The 19,661-nt window shown below is 37.5% G+C and overlaps 1 protein-coding gene across 1 annotated transcript; it reads right to left on the bottom strand.

The window, feature by feature from the left end:
* Nucleotides 1-6,784: 6,784 nt before the first annotated feature.
* On the bottom strand, nucleotides 6,785-8,593 carry LOC131692349 (nuclear inhibitor of protein phosphatase 1). The gene is made up of 6 exons (XM_058979343.1): nucleotides 8,379-8,593; nucleotides 7,892-8,324; nucleotides 7,746-7,826; nucleotides 7,522-7,687; nucleotides 7,192-7,464; nucleotides 6,785-7,131 (listed from the first exon to the last, which is right to left on the bottom strand). Exons 1-6 carry the CDS (start codon nucleotides 8,405-8,407, stop codon nucleotides 7,028-7,030), a joined length of 1,086 nt encoding a protein of 361 aa, XP_058835326.1. The 5' UTR covers nucleotides 8,408-8,593; the 3' UTR covers nucleotides 6,785-7,027.
* Nucleotides 8,594-19,661: the final 11,068 nt, after the last annotated feature.

Here is a 19,661-nt window from a genome sequence, read left to right as displayed (position 1 = left end):
ATGCAGATTAGTACCGTGAGTTAATATCTCAGTCCTTTTTCAATTTTTTGGCCCGAAACTATTGAAAAAAACATTTTTTAGTTTGTTTCCTTTTAGGACAATAACACATCCAAACCCATGCGACTTGCACGACCCTATAGGTTGCCTTATCAGATCTACCATAGTTTGCAGATGAAACTTGGGATGGCAGGTTGCAAGCGGATTGACAAAGTACCAGATCATGCTGTGTGGGGTGCTGTCCCGGTTAACAATGAGGCGAACGAGATATTTGCAGATACGTCATTTAGTAGGACAACTGTCAGTTTGCTGGTTGAATCAAATTTGGTTTTTTTTAATTTAAAAATCATAAAAGAATAACTAAGGTTTAAGAATGATATGAGTGAACTCGTAAGGACACCCGCTACCAATACATATGAAAAACTGGCACAATTTTTCCAAATTAAAGATCCCTATTCTCCAGGGCTCTTCAAAAAATTCCATCCGTTAGAATGTTACACGGTATTTTTTAGTGATTGATTTGATCACACTTGCTGCTTATGTTCGCCTTGTTTTTCTGCTTATGTTCAAAAGGAAGCCAATCCTCATAAAACCAATTTGCCCATAATCGCAAGTCAGTCTCATGTTCTATGGGATTCCCTATCTACATGGGCCTGACATACGATTATGGGGAGAATAACTCAATTCTTTCTTAAAACTTTCTGCTAGGGAGTGCAAAGTTGATGCAAAAATGGAAATTGAATGGTTTTTTTTTCTAATTTGAGGTAAATTTGTTATACATACTCAGCGTGATCCGCCCCTAGTGTACCTGCAACAGACATGTTAGTTCATGCGGAGTCGCTGTAACGCAAGCTGTTTACGCTTTCAATCGGAGTGGAATATTGTGAATCTTTTCTAAAATCCACGTGGCATTTCAGCCATGCGCCACCAAGCCGTGCGCCGAATTACGCGCATGTTCACTTTGCATTAGTGCAAGCGAGAAAACGGCTTGACGTTTACTTTTGTTTCGTTCGCACTCATCTGTGTCACATATAGCAACAAATCGACGATACGCTAGTTTATCTCGGGATAGGCAATAATTTAGTTACAAATGGCGCACATTTTTTCTCTCGACGGCATGTTATTAAGTACTAAAAGTAGCATATGTTTTTTTTCGAACAAAAAGAGGCGCAGAACACTTTTTTATTTCATTTTTTATAAAAGTTTTTCATTCGTAACCGAGCGCTCGTTCGTTACACAGGCGAGTTGTTTGTTGTAACATTACCTTGAGTTAGGAGATTATGGGGAGAATAACTTTTAATTCTTTCCAAAAACAGCTCATGGTTCAAGTAAGGATTTTTTTTAAATAGAAGTTAGCAATTTGATTTAAATAAATCGCTAAAATAATTCTTATGAGCAACCCAAGGGTTATATACAAGACACGAACACTTTAAAAATGCATATATTTTCAAATTTCAACCTATTTCAGGGCAGCAGAGTTCATGGGTTGCCTAAATTAATTCAGTTGTAGATGAACGAGGATGGTAACATGACCGTACATATTGCCTTGATGACGGAACTAGTTTACAGATTGGAAGCCATGGATGAGTCGCTTGGCAACTACTGGATTGTAGCCATCAAGTATCAAGTTTTCATAGTTCCTACGACAACTTGAATAATGCCATCAGGATTAAGCCTGACGAAGAATTTGATTCGGAGTACATATATAAAAGGTAAACTGGTGGATGAGTGAAAACGCCGTTCCGGAGAGCGTGGAAGAGAACAGGACAAAGCACTAAGGAAATTGACAAACGACAGAGAGAACGTAACTTTAAAACAGCACGAAGTAAAAAGCGCCTGGTGATAATGCTTGGTATTTAGACTCTGGCGCCAAATCTCATATGACTCACATGATTATCACAAGATCAAATGCCTCTCTCTAATATATTGTAGCATACAAGTCATTTCTCAATCAAAAGCACACGCGAATATGCAAACGACTACGCGATTGTAGACACGCATTGGTATACCACACAAACACCCTTGCGATAAAAAGAACGCCCACAATGATATACAAACGTTCGAATCTTTCGCACTTATACAAACCCGATCGTAAACGCAATCGCTCACCGTCGTAGCATTTACCAATGTATTAACGCGATCCCATGTGGCAATACCATGATCATGATCGTACTCGACCGCCCAGTTAAACTCATTCCGGAACCGGTTCGGATTTCTGAATGGAGTCAGTATGGATTCCAACTCAAATGCAACAACCGATTCCGACTCAATCGGTTTCAGAATTGGTTGTTGCATTAACCCGAATGGACCATTTACCCGAATGCCATCAACCCGAATGGACCACTCGCCCGAATGTCATTAACCCGAATACCACATTCACTCAAGCATAATATAAAATCGGTAATTGTCTAGTTTAGTGACTTTTGTGATAGAAGTCCGACTTTAATGCGGGCTTATACAGCGGAGCTAGTGTGATGCGGCTTGGCCGCATATCCGAGTCCTAGGATCCGAAGCGGCGCAAAGCCGCTGAGGTTCCGTTGGACGAGGCGTTAATCCACCCGTCGCCGGAGTTATAAGCAAACCTGTGATCCTCTTGTTTGCCCGGTTTACTCAAACATAAGGGCTATAGCTAGTTTAAAGCCGACTGAGCGGCAGCGAAGTCGGACAGTGCACCAGAAAGCGATGTGTCGTAGCCACATTAGTCAACCGTACACTGACCAATGTGGCTATGCGACATCGCTTTTAGGTGTACTATCCGACGTCACTGAGGTTCTGTTGCCAACGCCACAAATGCTCTTCAGGTGCAAACTGATGCATATAGGACGCAGTTGTCAGCTCGAGCGGTGAAATCTTGTGATAAACCGGACAAAATAATAAGAAATCTTTCGGAAACACGACCGATCGAGGTAAATATATATTAATATGTTCCGTTAACGAATTGAATCAATTAAATTAGTAATTATATCTTGCATGGTGGGAGTCCATTTGGCACAACACCGTTAGTAAATAGTAGCTCATAAATGTTATGTGGCGAAGCTAGTGTGATGCGGCTTTGCCACAATTACCGAGGTCGTGGAACCGAAGCGGAGGTCCCTACTCGGCAAACCTGTGATCCATTGGTATGCTTGGTTTACTGAAATATAGGGGTAGATTCCTTCTTTAAATATGAGCAGTTCTTTGAGTTTGTTGGCCCTCGCAATCAAACCGGTGATCCACTCGTTTGCCCGGTTTACTCACACTTAGAGATTGATTCCTTCTTTTAAACATGAGCAGCTCTTTTCCCACAATTAGGGGTTGATTGCTTCTTTCAAACATGACAAATCCTTGGATCTGCATGCCAAATAAGTCTGCAAAGAAACTGTTGATCCACTCGTCTGCCCGGTATACTCAAACATAAGGGTTGATTCCTTCTTTCAAAACAAGAGCAATTTCTTGAATCTATATACCAAATTAAGGTATTCCAATGGCACTCGAAGAATTGAGGAAAAGTTGTCCAAAGCCTCTCGACGATTTTTTGGATTACATTAGTAAAAATTGTATTTTTGGTAGGAAGGAAACTAATCAAAAAGTTTCTCGATAACCCTTCTTTGCCCCCCGCTCCGTGGTCAGTTTTCGAAAATTTATCGACAAAGTTTCCTAGAACCACCAATAATGTGGAAGACTAGCACAATAAATGGAAAGGTTTGTTAAGCCGTGGATATTCTATGGTATGTTGAAGCAGTTGCAGCTTGAAGAGAAAAACCCTAGTACGTATGTTTTACGTACACTACAAGCGGTGCCAACAGCTAAAAAGTCTAAAAAGAACTCACGAAAGGACTTAAACCTGGAAACCCTAGTTAAATCATACAAACCAGGTGATTGGATTAACTATTTGACTGGTATAGCTTTAGTGTTAATTTCTTCATATCATCAAATGTAATAAAATTTGTATTTCATCTTAATAAATTAAATTTTTTCGATTGACATTTCGATGTTTTTCGGGTATATGGAATTCGGGCGAATGGCATTCGGGTTTATGTTGCATTCGGGCGAATGTCTTTCGGGTGTTCGTGGCATTCGGGTGAATGACATTCGGGTTTGTGTGACATTCGGGTAAATGTCCTTCGGGTAAATGGCTTTCGGGCGAATGTCATTCGGGCGAACGTGACAGAATCATCCATTCATGGGGAGCTCATGCTTAGCGAGAAGAGGAAGATGGTAGAACTAGAATCACTTGAAATCTACTCGCTGTTGTATTCAAAACTTGTACCTATTCTCTCAGTTGAACGAAAAACTTATATTTACAAGCTAACGAACAACAATCTGTCAACGCTTAACGGCACCGCTGTCTTCGATGAGATGACCAAAAAAGTTGAGCAGAAACGCCAGTAGATAATGCTGATGGTGTTTAGTAGTGAACATTAGAATGTGAGCGATGAAATTCACGAATAATTCTTCGAAGAGTTATGACTGTTTGTCTGTGTCCATACCGACTCCATTCAGGATTCCGAATGGATTGACTAAGCGGGAGCTCTCACTCTTAAATACGAAACTTATATACACCAAAGAGAATAGTGAAAGAGACGAAGAGTGAAAATCAGTCAAAACGGCAACACTCCCTTTATGATGATTTCAACACTAGAATTTTGGCAACCGCTTCTACAGGCAGCACTTTAAATGACTCCTATTATATTTTGAAAACAAACCGTATGTCGATCGATGGATTTGTTTATCAAACGATGTGCATTTCGAAACAAAGAGATGAAATAATTCTAAAGCTTATTTTTACTCATACATATACTCTAGAATGCACCTTACAATCACGATTGAACTAAATTCTGACGAAAATTCAAATTTCTTTTTTGATAGAAGTTCAATACTTATCTCCTCCAACTCAGGCATGAGTAATGTTTATTTACATTGCACGATTGGTCTGCTCAATAAGGTATTTTTGGCTTCACACTATTCGTCTCTTTCCCTATTCTCTTTGATATACACTAGACAACAAGTCTCAGGGCGCCATAGTTGGAAACTCCAGTGAGATGGGGGAGCTCACTTTCTTCCATCTGAAGCATACATTCAAAATTAAACCACAGACTAACAGACATAACACTCGAAAATAGTGCCTCGCCCACTTTAACGTTCATTTTAAATATATTTGTAGTTGGGACTGTGGCCGCTTTTGAAATTATGGCGCCACTGACATATGAACAAGCATATGGGGGATAGACCACTAGTTAAAAAATTGTTCCCAAGCCTGAGGGGTAACCCATTAGCAAATAAGTGTTTGGGACCGTGAATAAAAGTTGGAGCTTGTGTTCTGGGAAAATTACCGGATCGATATTTTTAAGGGAATTCCCTCATAGTGTTATGTCTGTTAGTCTGTGATTAAACATCAGAATGACGATCCATGCGAACCTTGAAAAGCTCACGCGAATATGTAAGCACGGTTGCACAAACGAATTTATGCGCGCGACCAACATACCCTCGCAATAAACCCGTTAACATACAATTGCTCGAACTCTGCACGATAATACAGCCTTGGTCATAAACGCTAAAATGCAGTTTCGATCATCCAAGCAAACCTACGAGTTCTAGCAGCCTAGGTTCATGCCTTCAGTTGGACCATTCGCAAAAAAATACACTCACATGCACTAGACAACAAGTTCCAGGGCGATATTAGCCGGGAATTCTAGTGATATGAGAAAACTTACTTTCTTCTAGAATCTGAATCGTACATTCAAAACTAAACATCAGACCAGTGAGTCGCGCGAATATTTAAGAACCCACTTGAAGATGCAAATGGCATCACGGTTATACAATAACATTTATGCACACATCGTTTCATATAAACTAGCATACGCAACATACAAACGCCCACGTGTTCAAACACGGGTAACATACAAATACTCGAACACTTCGCGATACTCCGCGCACACTTATCTCCGCGTTTTTGCCAAAATGAAAACGACCCGGCGATTAAGTAAACGTAGCACTTATCTATCTATCTATCTATATATATATATATATATATATATATATATATATATATATATATATATATATATATATATATATATATATATATATATATATATATATATATATATATATATATATATATATATATATATATATATATACATATATATATATATATATATATATATATATATATATATATATATATATATATATATATATATATATATATATATATATATATATACATATATATATATATATATATATATATATATATATATATATATATATATATATATATATATATATATATATATATATATATATATATATATATATATATATATATATATATATATATATATATATATATATATATATATATATATATATATATATATATATATATATATATATATATATATATATATATATATATATATATATATATATATATATATATAAATAATGGACCACTGTGTTAGAGATTTAAACAAAAATCCGGCAAAATGATGCCGATTGTCGGCAAAAACGTTAGTGTTGACCGCACGTCCCGCAGAGTAATGCAGCATATTTGGGATTTCGCCATTTGCCCTCCAGGCTCCGTTCACCATTGAGAATATTTTAAACCCCCTCAACAATTTTAACCACAGCATGTATCGCATGACAGTATGGAATGGGGGTTTCCTGTTTGGTGGGTTTTCACCACCGGAACAGGTGGTCCGTAGGGTAGTTCTTGGCTGGCTGCAACTACCATTGCCGATACTACATGGCTTATCTGCGCTGCTCAAAAAAAGAAACTAACATTGAAGGACAGCTTCCATCAATTTCCGACACGACGCGTTTATTTATTTTTACTGTTTTGTTTTTACTATTCATTTCAAATATTGTACATTAACGTTAATCTTAAAACGTTTCGACATATTTTTATTTGTCTTAATTTTATGCAATTCAAAACATACTATTCGCCTAATAGTCACAGGCAACTACTAGGTACTATCTCGAAACATCGTTTTAAACCCACATTTACGCAACTGTTCCAATCACTACCGATACAGTAAAATAATTAAAACCCTCCCAATCCAAGCGGTTTTCTTCCGGGCCACTGTTCCTTGGCATACTTCTTCTTCTTGGGTTCATCGGAAACATCCGGTTTGTCAACGATTTTAACTGAAAATCGAAACAAAGCATAAATATACTCTAGGAAAAATATCCCCGCCAAAGCCCTACCATTTTTGGGAGCCATCGTATTGTACAGGGGAGGCGGCATTACGGAGGGAGTGGCACTGATTGGATTAACATCCGGTGCAGGGTTTGGTAAGATAATGCCCAACTTTGATGATAGACCACTAGGCGTTGTGTCCATATCAAAGCTGAACCCAGAAGTACTACCAACTCCGCTTCGACCTTCGCTTGTGTGGTCGTCTATACCATGGTACAAGTTCGGTACCAAACTATGAGAATGCTGTAGTGATTTTCCCGGAGATGATGATGTCGAAAAACCTATGTTGAAAAAAAGATTTTAAAAAGTTCCTTTCGTTTGAAATTCAGTTCAATTACCCATACTATTGATGTCAAACTTCGTTCTCTTTGTCGATACAGGAACAACTGTAGACTGAATGAGATTACGAAAACGACCGATACTAGGATCGATATCCTCTGGGTTTATGATGATTTCATCCTCATTGAACTGCACTCCTTTTCGTTTGCGTTTGTTTTTCATATTCTTTTCAAGCAACAAATGCGGGTAAATAAAAATAATTCACACTATTAAATTGTCTTACCTTCTTAAAGCTAGTAGTCTCATCAGTGATGCCCAACATCGAAATGCGTCGGTTGTGAGCAGTGTTGTATTCAGTCAGATTCTATAATTCACAAAAAATACTTCCCGTTACATGCTATCTTTCACACATTAGTACAAACAACATACATCTAGTTCCGTCTGACTTTCGGGCAGTCCCAGATAAGTTCCGTCGCTTGTGTCCAGCATGGGAATATCTTCCATGATATTGGATCTTGATCCGACTGTTGGTCGTTCCCTAAGCATATAGTGCCTCGTTGAGGCCCCGAAGTGAAACAATGAGTTAATTTGGAGTTGCGTTGGTTTGTGTGCCTCTAAGCGGACCGACCCAATGTAGGTTCCATGCGTTGAGCCCAGGTCTACCAGATAGGCAATGTTGAGGTGTTTATGATATACAAACGCTGCGTGCACTCGCGAACATGACGCATGATCAATACAGAAGTCGTTCATCTGGGGATTACGCCCAAAGAGGTAGCACTTTTTTTCGTCGATCATTAATTTCTGAATCAACTTGTCATCCTTCATTACGTCCAAATGTAGTCCTGTTGGAGGTTTACCGGCCCTTAAAAAGAAAATGTTTTATTTATGAAAAACTTAGTAGGAAGAATCGACTTACCAAGACGGGATATCATAGTGGTTAGACATTTTAGAAATATCTCACAAGAGAAATAAAAGTTGAAGCGGGGGAACTAATTGCTTTCGATTGTGCTTGACATAGAATTAACCGGTCTAAGACAATTTCAAGTAAATTATGGGAAAACAAACATAATTTTATGCTCAAACTGTGACGGGCGCTGGAATAAAAATATCAAAATGACGTTTGACACAAAATACAAATCGGGCACTCAGGAACTCTTTTTATATGCGTAATAAACAGGGATGCCACATGTTTTGGTAAAATGCCTGTAAAATAAATTAAATCGATCGTGAACCGACAAATGGGCCTAAATAACAAATCTTGAGCGTTTTTTCAAAACGTCATATCTGCAATGAGTTACTCTCTGTTTATACTTTCTCTTTCGATTTTTACGGCGTCACTATAACACTTTTCACTTATTTTACAGTACAGATCGAAAGACGGTGGTTTTAGCTAGCATATTATCGAAGACTACATATTAAGAAGACTGATATCTCTTTCCTTCCCACATACAAACGAGAAGCGACAGAGGTTACAGCGCCTCTATTGGAAGAAGGGAGGAAGCTTAATGTAAAAATGTATATGTGTGTGTGCATCACTATGGAAAGTACCACCTTTACCCGCAAGTGGCGTTGCTGTTACTGTCTCCGGATTCTGGACAGAGTTGCCAGTCTTCTTGATATGGAGTCTTCGATATTATGCAAAGAGCTGAGGGATAAATGTTAAAGTGACCGAATTATTAACAGAAGAGAAAGTAAACAAAGAGAGTAACTCATTGCAGATATGACGTTTTGAAAAAACGCTCAAGAAATGTGTACAAACGGAGATTTGAATAATATCTTAAAGAGGAGTAAAAATATTTCGTAATGAATATAAAAACTCATTTATAAATGTTTCACACTTCATGAAAATCAATAAAAAAACAAAACAGCGGATCCGAATTGCAACTGTAAATAAACCGCCAGGCGGGCTACGCCTCTGCATTTCTAAGGTAGTGTATACGGGCGAAATTGACAGCATCATAGACTTTTCTACGGCTCATGTACATACACGACACATGACACAAACACTACTTTACTAGCTGGTGGAAAATAATAAACAAAGACGGCAAAATCAAATGGGATTGTTTTCAACCAGGAAGCTGCAGAAGTGTTCGTGAGACCGGGCGACAAGAACTCAATTCTCGACAAACATTTGATTACGGCTTACAAGCCAACTGTCAAAACTCTTTGAAAGGAAATTTCGGACAAACCGTTACTGGCTAAACATGGTTCATAGCAGTTAATGAAAGAGAATTTTTTTCGCTTTTGTTTACTACCAACGTCAGCGATTAGCGAATAACGGTTTGTCCGGAATTTCCCTTCGAAGAGAATTTTGATAGTTGGCTTTTAAGCCGTAATCATATATTTGTCGAGAATTCTTTACAAAATCCGTAAACAGAATCGCCCTGAACAAAAACCAAATGCTTGTTACGCCCCGGGGGAATAACAAATTTTCCCCTCCGGCAGGCACGGCGAAAACCATATTTGATTTTTGTTTTCTGGCGACACTGCAGGGCGAAATTGAGCGTCGTCAAAACAAGAGGGCGAATCGAAAATGGCCTAATCAACATTTCATAATCACTACACCCGCCACTGAAATAAAAGAATTTTCAAGAATATACGTCGTTTGATTCATACTTACTGATTTATTCTCAACTAACGTATACAAGACGGCTGATATGGACCAAAAGGTCTGCGCCAGATAAAGCAAGAGGAAAAAAAAAACATTTCACAATAACATTTGGCGATTTTTTTTCAGTTTTATTAACGAAAACGTTATTATATAAAACATTTTAGTTGTGCTACCAAAAACTAGTATTGTTTCAAAGTGTTTCAATACATTTGAACGCGAAGTATGCAAACACTGTTAAAATACGATTAAATTTACTGAAGCGAATTTTCAAAGCTATTTTTCTCGATTCGATATCATTGCGACTTCGGCCCTTTGGTCGATTCATAATCGGAATATCTGTAAAAGTCTGTTGATGGTTGTGGAAATCTTATTTACATCTGAATATAGCTATAAAAGTTAATTGAAAATAGAATACTATTTCGAAGGAATGACTCATATTAGAATATAGTTATCCAAGTGCAATTTTGCTTAACTTTATTACTATTTTAAAAGTGTGTATTGAGACATTCACCGAAACTATATTACTATAGACCTGAGACAAGACATGCAAATAGCAAAAAATCGAACATAAAATGCAGTCAGTACATTTGAACTATGTGAGGCAAAAAGAGATGCTATATGAAACAAACGATAGAATGAACACAAAAAAAAAAAGAAAACATCTATCGGCAAGTCCCGTCCCAGCTATAGGCACTTTATGCAGACTGGAGACAAAACCAGTATGAATCCAAACTGGCACCACGAAGATCCCATAAGCTAAGCTATGCATGGGCTTCCTCCTCTTCTTCCCCTTACAGAACCACCATGCTCGTTTAGCTGCACTTGTTGGCAGTCTGTTTAGCTGTGTATAGCGAGGGGCAAGCACTAGCAGGGTTGAGTGCGTCGTATTGAAAATACCAACGTATTTTGAATATAATTAAAGTAAATAATGAAAGTATTTAAAAATACTTCTGTCAAATACATATTTGTTTTTGCTTCTGTTGTGCTTAATAATGTACTTAATCTAATTAATGTCGATGTGTACGTACTGTTTTTAAGTATTTAAAGTACATCCTAACGGTAATTAAAACATTTTGCGTATTTAAAGTACAAAGGCGCTGCACTTAAAATCGTTTCAGTAATTAATGTACAATGAATTTGACGCGTACTTTTTTTAAATTTTTGGTACTTAACCCATTCATGCCCATGTTGTTTGTGGACAACAACGTTTTTAAACAGCTATAACTTTTGATTGAGGCAAGATTTGCTTACAAAAACAAGTAAGGCTCATTAATGTGATTATTGTCTTTAATTTGAGTATTAACAGTTACAAGGATCAGCTCTAGAACTGAAGATATTATAATTAGTCTGATTGGATTCCGATGGAGCAGTGCTGCCAGGGACAGTTTACGTTGACGACGGAAAATGATTTATTCATATATCTTCGTTATGGTGCAATATTATTGAAAACTGATCAAACTTATCAATTTAGACTGTCGTTGGCTACGTTTTCCACGTAATTGGACTATTGTAATTATTCTAGGAGAATTGTATTGAGCATTAGAAGGTAAAAATTGACCAACTTCTAGCACTGCCATGGAAGCACCTATCTTTATGAAAATAGGCTTTTCATGTATCTTAACCCCACCGTTTTCAAGGAAAAATAGTTTTGAAACCCTACATGCACTAGAAAAAAGTTGGGCATGAAAGGGTTAATGTACCTTTTGGTTCTTAATGGTACTTAAAGTAACTAAATATGTAAGACTTTTGGCGCACGTATTGAAGATTCAGTGCTTGCCCCTCGGTGTATAGACTGTCTGTCCAAATCCTTGTATATCCAAATCTAAACTAATTACAAATTTGTATTTGTCTAAAATCGGGCAGATATACCATTTAGTATAATTCAAATACTTCTAAAGTTAAGCCATCACAGATTTCTTTAGCGCACTAAGGGCCAATTTCTTCACTCTCGCTTAGCGCTTAAGCCAGGTTTAAAAGTACTGGTAAACCTGGTTAAAAAGATAAGCGAGGACGAAGAAATCGGCCCTTAGGTTTGGAGTCAACAAAAAGTGATGCATTTAAAACAACACATTTTTTTTTTGAATCGAGTAGGTCATATTTTTTCTGCATGTGTATAAAGTGTCTGTAGTGCAGACGAAAAAATCGAAATAGTGAACTTACGATTTGTTTCCTATTTGCAACGTGAGCAACTAATGCGCAACTTGTGCGTATTGCAGTGAATCTGATAGAAGTGCAAATTTACGTCCAATCGTATGACTGCCTTTGGTGCACTTGTTCATTGGGTTACAGCAAATAAGGGACTATTCATGAATTACGTATCGCAAAAATTGCCCAAAATTGACTCCCCCTCCTCCCATGTAACAAATTGTCACAAATTTCTCCATCCCTCCCTCCACTATTACGTAATAAATTCCGTGAATTTTTTTTCTTCGGTCAAAACATGTTACGTAACTATCTAGCTTACTCCCCCTGCCCCCTATGTCACAGCTTGTCGTAACCCCTCCCCCCTCCCCTTAAAGCGTTACGTAATTTATGAATGGTTCCTAAGTGCACAGAACACTTCCAAATGAGTACCTGTAAACGTGCACTTTTATTACACCTTTAATGAGTTTGCACATATCTGTGGAAGTCCAAATTGGTGTGAAAGGCGCAATATAGGTTTTCAAGAAAATGGTCTGGCAGCTCTGATCAAACGATAGAATTGAAAACCACTGGGCTGCGGTATTGTGAGTGTCTGTTATTTTTTATGCAGATTGCCAAAATGAGCTCAGCTGTCAGCTCATTCGTCGTCGCACCACGGTCGCGAGCGTCTGGTTTTTTCCGATTTGTGCGTTCGCTGTACGGTTCCCTTCTCATTTCTCCCACTCGGTGTGGCAGGCCTTCTTGGACTTGAGTGAAAAAGCAGGAAGAAAATTTAAATTTTAGCATCCAATGCGGCGCAGGACTCCATTTTCGGACCATGATTAGAGAATTGAGTATGTTCCGCTAGAAATTTAACTAAATTAGAATAGTTTAAAGTGTGAAATTGGAGTTACGAATGATTTTGAAATATTCGCAGCAAGTGATTGGAATGTGAAAAAAGTGAAGAAAGAAGCTGAAAAAGGTACAGAAAAGTTCATAGCTTGCGAACCCTGCCGCCTGTTTCCCCTTTCATCAACCCACAGCACGATCGTTGTTCACCCAACTGTGATGTGAGTGGTTTTCTCACAAAACTCGACGGAGTGAGTGCAGTAACTCATTTTGTTTGGTAGCGGTGAGCTATTTTTCATACATAAATAATATCTCACAAGTTCCATAGACGTGGAGAATCGCTCCGTGTGGTGTGTAAAAGATAGTCATTGAGTGTTTGGATTGAGTTGACGCTTTTTCGGTGTGTACTCGATACTATCTAGCGGTACAGTGTGTGGCATAGTGGATATCTATTGTATACAACCAATAGCGACTTCGCGAGTATTCACCATTGAGGAATAGAAAATTGAGTTGATTTTTTTTGTTAACTTCGTTACTGTTCTATGCGAATGCCGAATTTCTCGAGGTGAGTATTTTCTTTCAATTAAGCGGGCCTTACACGTTCAATATTTTTGTCAATACTTGAGTGTATTGACAAAAGTATTGTACGTGTAATGGAAAAAAAATTATTGACGATGTGGATTTCAAACGGGACTGAAATATTGTAACAATATCGTCAATACTGGTATTGACGAAAATATTGTACGTGTAAGGGCCGCTTTATGATTAATAGTGATATCAAAACTCGTTATTGTTTATTTACAAAACAAAATATCCGCGAAGAAATTTTGAAGGAGTTACACCCAGACATTGACAAAAGAAAATTTAATTTAGATAGACTTATACCATTTTTGTTTTCACCTGGGGCTACTCCGGTGTAGTGCAAAAACTGACTGACTGATTTCAGTCAAGTTCTAACGAGTGTAGCACCAACTACGGTGGATTGCATTATCAACATCATCGAAAATGCCATTAGAGATCCTTTTTTATATTTTAGCTTTAGTTAATCGACTAGTAATTTGGGTTAGATATATTATAGGTAATAGATTTAGTATCGTCTTCTCAATTTTCTAGCGATCCTAAGGAGATAGACAGGTGTGTAGTATAAATTGTGTTAGTCATTATTATTATAATTTTGATATACGCCACATGAATTTTAAGGGGCCGTCAGGTGTAGTGGACAAAAAATCGACTTCTTTTTTTATCCGCCTAATCGTTAGTATTGAACCTCTAGAGTAGTCTCCCGCAACTTCTGTGGCCACGCTGAACTTTTTTTGTTTTAAGCAGCCATGCATTCCTCTCGCGTATTTGCTATAACACACGTAGATTTCAATCTATCGGCAACAATTTTCGAAAAAATGACTGCGATGAAAATATAGTGTGAACAATACTCTAAACTACTTTTACCCAAATTTTCAAGAGAAAATACCGTATGGGTCATTTTCTACAGCGTTTTTCCGTGACGCATTTTAAATAGCGTTTTTTCAAAACCGCATTTTTCGAATTAGCGAACACGATGACTCAAAAACTAATCAACGAATTGACTTGATTTTTTTATGAGAATGCACAATATATGTCAATGAACCACAGAAAACAGAATAATTTTTTTTTTCTCCCCATTATTTTGAAGTAAAGTGAGCAAATTTTACGGTAAAATATGAGATTTTCCGGCTTTCATGAAACCATTTTTAGAAACACGCATTTTTTTGTTCAACGAGTAACTACAAGTCCAATCTTAACAAATCTTATTGAATTTCCTGTGTCAGACAATTTTATCAAGAGTTATGTTTTTCGCCGCGGTGCTCCTCGACGTGGAAATGGTTGGACGTCTACTCTTGGAACGCTCGTATGTGTGGCTCTGTGTGACTGAACATATTTTTTTTCGTGCACAATGATCGTATAAAGAGATCTTAACATTACACAAAAGATCCATTATTGCTTTGTCCTCAAAATCTGTGGGCTTGGCGGTGGACGGTGAAAATTTTTATGCTTAGGGATTTGTAGCTTGGAGACCTTGGATTCTGTTGGTCCCTAGAATCTAATAGCAACACGGCGCGTGCTTCAGGTGGTGGATAGAAGCGAAGGAATACCCTAACGACTGACAGATTGAATTATTTTTGCTATCAATTCAACTAGATCCAGACCGATGCAGTATCATATGGTTGATGATTCATTACATATAATCTAAATTCAATATCATTCAATTTGCACAATGCATTAAAACTTAAGGCAATTAACCAAAGTACCCGGATCATACCAATCTAAACCCAAATCTAAAGTAAACATCATTAAATTGCACAATGTATTGAATTTAAAATTTAAGTGAACTATCCAAAGTATTGGGACCATATCAAGTCAAATGTTCAAAATGTGCCTAGTAATTTTGAAGAACCATCATCCACGCGAACCAAACCGTCAAATAAAGTGGCTTTGTTCCCAAATATAAGCATTTTAGAATGCGTCCCTCCCGTTCCTTTCTTCTTCTTCATTTGTCTGTTTTTATTTTACTTCTATTAGTTTGCTTTTCCACTACTCATGTAAACCAAAAAATCAGTCAATTTATACGCTTCTACTTAATGTCTTCATTTTCTTCTTCTTTTAATTCGGCACTAACACAATCAATTGCATATTCTCTCATATACACTCATAATATCTCATTCAAAACGTACAAACGCCGCTAGCCTTCGCGATAACACAAACCGGGTCACAAACGCGAACATGCAATTGCAATCATCCACACATACTCGCGATCTCCCCAACAACCCACCGCTCGTGCGATCATGAGTCGGTCACGTTAGGATGTCCCTGCCCTCGTTCTTAACAGCCTAGATTCATGTCTTCAGTTGGTCCAATAAAAAAATGAGGCTCATATTCATTAGACAACACATTCCATGGAAACGTGACCGGGGACTCTAGTGTTATGGGGGATTATCTGCTAGTACCAGAACCGTACACTGAAAACTAAAAACAACAAACTCACGGTCTGTGCGATTATTCAAGAACACACGCCAATATGCATATGGCCACACAGATACAAAATTGAATTTATACACGCGAAATCACATACGTTCTGGCATACGCGACAAACACGTGAACATACAAGTGCTTGAGCTTTTCGCGATCTTCCACGCACATCTGCGGTTTCGGTCTCACAAATTTGATAAAACCACGGGATAAAATGAACTTTTTAACACATAAATTGGCATCACATAATCACAAAATACATACATTAGCTATCAAAGCTTATGGAAAAACATATTGTATTTATTTCTGAACAGCCAACAGCAATACTGTTCAATGCACCTTTTCATCACATTCTGCAGCGCAATTATTCGTCAAGTATACATCAATTCATTAACCCTACCCCAACCCACACCCTGTTCCTCTCCCATGGCGTTTTGGTGGTCAGCATAGACTATTCTGCCATTATCCCTCCTATCATTGGCCTTGGACTGACTTGCGCTCTCATTGCCCCACCAAACGCTGCAAAATGAAAATGAAATTATTACCTTGCCCTCAAAATCGTATAACCTTCGGTTTGAGCACTTTAGAACCAGACGCCCCCTTAAGAGATTTCGCATGATGTTTATGTATGCCAGATAACACGGTGTTGCAGTGGATTTGTACTTTTCAAGTGACAGTAGATCTCGCCAAATGTGCTTGAAAAATGTTATATATTCGTGATAAAAGTGATTCGTAGTTATACAGCCTAGGCTCGGCTCCTACCAGCAGAAGACAAAAGATTAGCCCGCAAGGTTTTGAGCCTGTTTCTAATGACCCTGCCACGTCTAGTTTTCCGATCTGTATATTTCACATTCTTGCTCTCACTTGAGTACTATGGCTCTAAATTTTCATAACTTTCCTTTAGGGTGCAAAATGTTTGTGGTCTCATATTAGTCACACTACATATAATAAAAAAGTGTATAAAAATACCTTTCTATAGATTGTCAAAAGCCGTTCACGAGCGGTGGAGATATTCAACATTCTATATATTTTTATTCTTTGCTTAACAATTTTCAACACCTAAAAATGAGATTGTTACATAAAGAGTATTGCTTTACTGGTGCTTTAGGGACAAGACAACCGATTTTGAAAATTGAGTTATGAAACCACATCCACGTGATTCAAGGAATTTAATTCCGGAAACACTGTGAATTTACTCAATAATGGAATTATTTCTCAAAAATTTATACGAACGTTTAAATTAACGTCAAAATAGTGTGTAAGTTTGCTTTAAAGTGAAAGTTTTTTCACATAAATGTTGCATTCAACCATGAGGCAGATGTTAGATGGTATATGTAAACATAGATCACTAAGTAATCCACCTAGTAGTGAGAAAATATATGTCATATAAAATTCATATTCATATTATGCTCTTTGCATCACCGAGAACAACTGTATTTCTTAATTAAATTCTAACCTTGTAGTGAAAATTTGACTTCTTTTTCAAGATTTATGCTAAACTGCTCTTGGCGAAAAAATTGCCAGTTGCATCATTTATAGTAGGGAATATGACCCGCCTCTAAACCTCTTTTTTCTTTATGTTTGCGGTAACTGCTAAGACACGCACCAACTAGCTATTTTTGGTAGGTTAAGGATAGTGACCAGTTGTTTTCGGGACGAATGCGGGACGCTCTTAAGAAACCTATTTAAGATGTACGTTTACCAGTTATTTGCGATACTTTTGGAAAACTGAGAAACTTCGTAAGGATTTATGAGCGGGCTCATATTAGAAGTCGAAAAAGGTACTGTGACAATCAAAAAATTGTCTCAATTTTTACGTTCCCCACGTAGATGGGAAGCTAGGCAGCAGAATGCTTCAATTGGAGTTTCAATGGCAGTCACGACTAGTTTAGAGGCGGTGGATAATTCAGTACACGAGTTTGAGTGCTCCGTATCAGGGATGCGAATGGTACCGGTAAACTACATTTTTCTGCTACATTTACATTTGCACAAGCCGTACAGCCCGCAACAGCGACGCATCACTACTGCTCTTGCTAGAACGGTAGCCAAATCGAGTACACTTTTCCGTACAGCAGTAAAATACATTTTTGTTTTGCTGCTGTACTCCGACTGTTCGGTGAGAGTGTGGTGTAGTAAAGTTTGTTCTCTCGCTTTGTACACTTTTCTCTGCATAATCAAAGTGAGAGGCCCGCACACGAAAGCGTTGAAGCCGGTCGTGGCGTAAATGAACTGCATTCATTGTCGTCGAGAATGTAGGCAGAAAAATTACAACCGTAGAAAAGGTAGGCATTGTGCATTCTTGCTCCTGTATTCTACATGTAAAGTATTGAGGATTAAAATCATTATGTTCATGAATTAGACAGATAGTTGATTCGACTACATTTTTGCCACACACATTACTGTAAAGCAACAAATGACACTGATTTGTACTGAAAACCCCAAGCTACCTTTTTCATGTTCAATGTGACTAAAAATATATGTATTCGCACAAATTATGATCCGTAATTTTGAGAGAATGTTCATGCCTCATAAGCAGTTTAGTTGTCCAGGGACATTTTGAATGGCCACTTGCTTTTCCGCAGAATTTAAATACAGTAAGATTCCGTTGTTGGCACGTTCCGTTTTTGGCATTCTCCATTTTTGGCAACAAAAGATTCCGTTTTTGGCAACATTTTTTTTTCATGGTAAATCTTTTGAAAAATGCTCAATAATCTTTTTGTTGTAATAATGGATATCGCTTTTGACTTTATTTCCAAACATAGGAGTCATATTTACTATATTTTATGGGGGCGGGCATAGCGAATAAAGTTAAATTTGTTGACTTTTTCTATTGTTTCATTTCATTTCACATATTCTTATATAATTAATGTTCTTGTAACATTTATGATGTCACAAATTGAAAATAAAAGCTTTTAAGGTAAGGTTCCATTTTTGGTACGGTTCCAGTTTTGGCAACAGAAGAAAAAAAATATTGTTTCCAAAAACGGCATCCTACTGCACTTATTCTGATAGCTTAAACTGTTTTCTTTTTCATGGTACTGATTTATTTGGGACTCATCAATCCATATATTCGGATGAGAAATACGATTGAAAATTAATAGTATTACTGAAAAAAATAAACTAAATGTACTAAATGGCTTTGTGCTATTGACAATATGCTAATGGTCAAAATAGCCAAGACACTTCACTCTTTCTTCTATTTGCTTATACTATGCAAATGAATGCATTGAAATATCTATCAGTCTCTTTCACGAATCGCATTCTCTGTCGCTCTTTCTTTAATGGGCTTAAAAGCACATGTGACCTTATCTCAATTTACTATTTTCAATTATGCGTTAAAATATTGGACATGAAAATTCTATTCTGTACAAAAGTGCTAAACATAGGGTTACAGCTCCCTAATTCATCTTAGCACCTCTATTCATCTCACCCATAACACATTAGTTAGAGCAGTATCTGCTATCTCTATTCAACGCATTAGCCCAAATGGTAGGATGAATAATGGTACGTTGTACTCGACTTGTCGTTTCGCTCAAACGCGAGCATTTTACATTCCCCAGGCAAAAATTTCAATTGTACTGCATCTTAGGAACGAAGCAAAGATGATGATACCAA

This window comes from Topomyia yanbarensis, chromosome 3 (assembly GCF_030247195.1).
Source record: "Topomyia yanbarensis strain Yona2022 chromosome 3, ASM3024719v1, whole genome shotgun sequence".
NCBI lineage: Eukaryota > Metazoa > Arthropoda > Insecta > Diptera > Culicidae > Topomyia > Topomyia yanbarensis.
The sequence above is the reverse complement of the archived record's forward strand: the minus strand, read 5'-3'. Positions and strand labels throughout refer to the sequence as shown.

Excerpts from the sequence above, each read along its gene's own strand:
- LOC131692349 (XM_058979343.1), bottom strand. The coding sequence starts at position 8,407 with ATGTCTAACCACTATGATATCCCGTCTTG. Across the intron at positions 7,465-7,521 it reads GTTTGACATCAATAGTATGG|GTTTTTCGACATCATCATCT; the intron begins GTAATTGAACTG and ends TTTTCAACATAG. Across the intron at positions 7,132-7,191 it reads TACGATGGCTCCCAAAAATG|TTAAAATCGTTGACAAACCG; the intron begins GTAGGGCTTTGG and ends TTCGATTTTCAG.